This window comes from Pteropus vampyrus, unplaced genomic scaffold, assembly GCF_000151845.1.
Source record: "Pteropus vampyrus isolate Shadow unplaced genomic scaffold, Pvam_2.0 Scaffold96, whole genome shotgun sequence".
Lineage (NCBI taxonomy): Eukaryota > Metazoa > Chordata > Mammalia > Chiroptera > Pteropodidae > Pteropus > Pteropus vampyrus.
In genome coordinates this window covers 1,019,746-1,023,000 of record NW_011888877.1, presented here as the reverse complement: position 1 = coordinate 1,023,000, position 3,255 = coordinate 1,019,746, and the positions used below count along the sequence as shown (strand labels likewise).

General features: G+C 38.1%; 1 protein-coding gene across 3 annotated transcripts in view; it reads right to left on the bottom strand.

Annotated features, from left to right (window-relative positions):
• Positions 1-3,255, bottom strand: part of SLC39A12 (solute carrier family 39 member 12) — a 75,054-nt gene that overhangs the window by 58,202 nt on the left and 13,597 nt on the right. For all 3 annotated transcript variants that reach the window (XM_023533098.1, XM_011364376.1, XM_023533099.1), the window contains one exon: positions 1,532-1,739. In XM_023533098.1, the coding sequence (XP_023388866.1) occupies positions 1,532-1,739 (208 nt within the window). The remainder of the gene's footprint in view (positions 1-1,531; positions 1,740-3,255) is intronic.

Below are 3,255 nucleotides of genomic sequence, written 5' to 3'. Positions count from 1 at the left end.
AAGACAAATGCCATATGTGAAATCTAGAGAACAGGATAAACAAACAAACAACAGAAACAAGGTTGTATTTACAGAGAGCACTTTGATGGCTGTCAGATTGGAGGATGGGGAATGGATAAAGGGGGAAGGGGATTAAGAGGTACAAATTGGTAGCTAGAAAATAGTCACGAGGATATAGAATATGGCATGGGAAATATAGTAGTATTGTAATAACTATGTATGGAGTCAGGTGGGTACTGAATTTCCTGGGATGATCACTATAAATTATATAAATGTTTAATCTCTGAAATTAATGTAACATGATATGTCAACTATAATCGAAAAAATAAAAACATAAAAATTTAAAAAATAAAAAAGAAGAGGTGATGCATATATACAATGGACTCTTACTCAGCCATAAAAAAAAAAAAAAGAAATCTTACCATTTGTGACAACATGGATGAACCTAGAAGGTATAATGCTAAGTGAAATAAGTCAGACAAAGACAACATGTAATCTCATTTAAATGTGAAATGTGAAATGTGAAATCTGTAGAAGAAAAATAAACAAATCAGAAACAGACTCATAGATACAGAAAACAAACTCGTGACTGCCAAGTGGGAGGGGGGTCGGGTGAAAAAGGGACTAAGGAACTAAGAAGTACAGACTGGTAGTTACACCATCGTCACGAGGATGTGAAGTACAGCACAGGGAATATAGTCCATTACATCGTAATAAACGTGTAGGGTGCCAGGTGCGCAGACTTAACGGGGGCAGGTGTGGGGGATCACTTTGTAAATTATATAAATGTCTAACTACTATGCTGTACATCTGAAACTAACATAAAATAATACTGAATGTCAATTCTAATTGAAAAATTTTTTAAAAGGTGTATCTACCACACAAAGTCTATTTCTAAGAATTTCCTCCACTAGAAACCTGTTTTCTGATAACTAGATGATATTTATTTAAATAAAAACCTTCTTTTTAAAATCTACCTTCATTTCCCTCTTACTGTTATAACAAAGACAATGCTTTTCATTTCTGATGCCACCTTCCACTTATTCCTCAGATAATGTAATAGACTATGAAAATAAATGAATAAAATAATCACATTAAATTAAATTAAATGACACTTTTATGATTACAAGCAAACTGCTATCAAGGCTCTTGCACCATTGGGCATACTGTTTCATCATTCTACATGTTATTTTGTCACCCCTGGCTCAGCCCTATGTACCAAGCAGGAACGGGTTCAGTTAGTGTTCGTGACAGATCATCAAAAGCTTTCCCTTCCGCTCCACACCCATAATTTCATCATCACTGCAGACATGAGCCGAGTCCATATTTTTGCTTCGGCACCACATAAATATCACCACGGTACATTTGCCTTGAGAAGGCCACCTGAGCTGTCTTACTACACACCAAGATAAAATGGTGTTGACAACATACCTGAACATGTTTAGTCATCGAAAAGTGTCAGTCTTTCCTTTTGGCACGATTTATTTAGCAGGTGTGACTTGGAAGTTAAATTCATGAAAAAGGTCCTTACCCGACAGATGGAGAGTATTCGTACTATTCAAGGAACTGAAAATATAGTCTGTGAAATACTCTGGGGAAGGCAGGTTTCTTTGCCCCAGACAAACGCCTTGCAGGGACAAAGCAATGATCATTGCCGCCAGCCGAGGAAGTGTATTTTCATCAGCGCCATCGCTGCTCAGGATTCCAGACTTTCTCTGCAGCGTTTGGGTTTCCATACACTGGAATCAGATACAAAGGAAAAAGAAAATTTAATCTCTTCAAGTTAATTTGATTCAAACGTCTCTAGGATTTCACCAAAGACAAGGGATAGTTCTTCATCTGAAAGAGGATTAAACTATCTGTGGGAATATGGTTATTTGTCATTCTTTAGTCTGAGATATAACTCTATCTGGAAAATATGTGTTTCTTTTATCTGCCATGACACTGAATATTCTCCCATCCCACTGGTCCTCATTTGTCTAACCTTTCTCAGTACAACCTTAAAGATGTGTTTTCTCCAAGGAGAGCTCTTGCTCTCACTGTTTACATCCTTACATTTGGTAAACTGTTTCTCTCCAGTTTCAAGTACAGCCTGCAGTGTAATGACTTTCAAATCTATATTCCTGACCTTGACTCACATTGGCTCTGCTGCCTTGTATCATCACAGAGCACATCTTCCACACCTGCTTTGAGCTCACTGTATGCCGATTGCAAATCAAAGCTGCCACAGTTTCTGTGTTCTTCGAATTCCCATAGCACATAAAACCTATGACATAAGACCTTTTTCCTGTGCACGCCAATGCTCCCCCAATGAAATGATGAGCATTTAAGAGGTGAGAATCTTGCCTTACTTCCCACTAGCATTCCTATTCATTTATTTAAATATGTATTGAGTGTCTACTCTGTGCTGGATACTACGCTCAGCCCATTACACATATACTCTCTTTTCATTCTCCCAAAGCTCTGTGCAGTGGATACTCCTTTTCACGGACCAACCAGTCAATAAGGGGCACAGTCCTGATGGTGCTCAGATCTGACTCCACAGCCTATGCTCTTCAGTAGCCTTGCTCTTGCATATAGATGTCAATTGAAACCCAGGATGGTATGGGACTTTCATATCATCAAAGTAAGTTCCATAGCATAGTGCTTGGGACAGAGAGATAAGGCTTTAATGCTCTCTCTGCTATTTCTAACTGGGTGATCTTGGACAAATGATTATTATCTGTAAAAAGAGACGATGCTACCCACTACAAAAGTTATTAAGGTTAGATGAGATAATGTGTGCAAAACACTTGGCATAGTAGTTGACACACAGGACAGAGTCAGCTAATCTCAGCTATTACTGTTGTTCTGTGTCTAGCAGCACTTCTGATAGGTAGTAGGCTGGAAAAAGTAGCAAGATTCAGACCAAGGAAAGCCTTATATTTAATACTATGAAAAAATTTCCCCCGAAAACTCCAAGGGAGCCACTGACAAGAGAATAATACAATAAGATATTTTATAAAAATATTCACTCTGGTGGCAAAATACTGAATGGATTGACAGGGGTAGAATTGAAGGGCAAGAAGTCTAGTTAAGAAGTTATTATGGATCCAAGATAGTTCTCGACTTCAAATTGTAGCTCTAGAGATGGAAAGAAGTGGATACATTTGAGGAATACTAAGAAGTTAGACTAAAGGACTTGGAGGACAATGTGAAGGAGTGTAGAGAATCAAAACTGAGTCAGGTCGCTGGGTATGACAACTATACAATGGT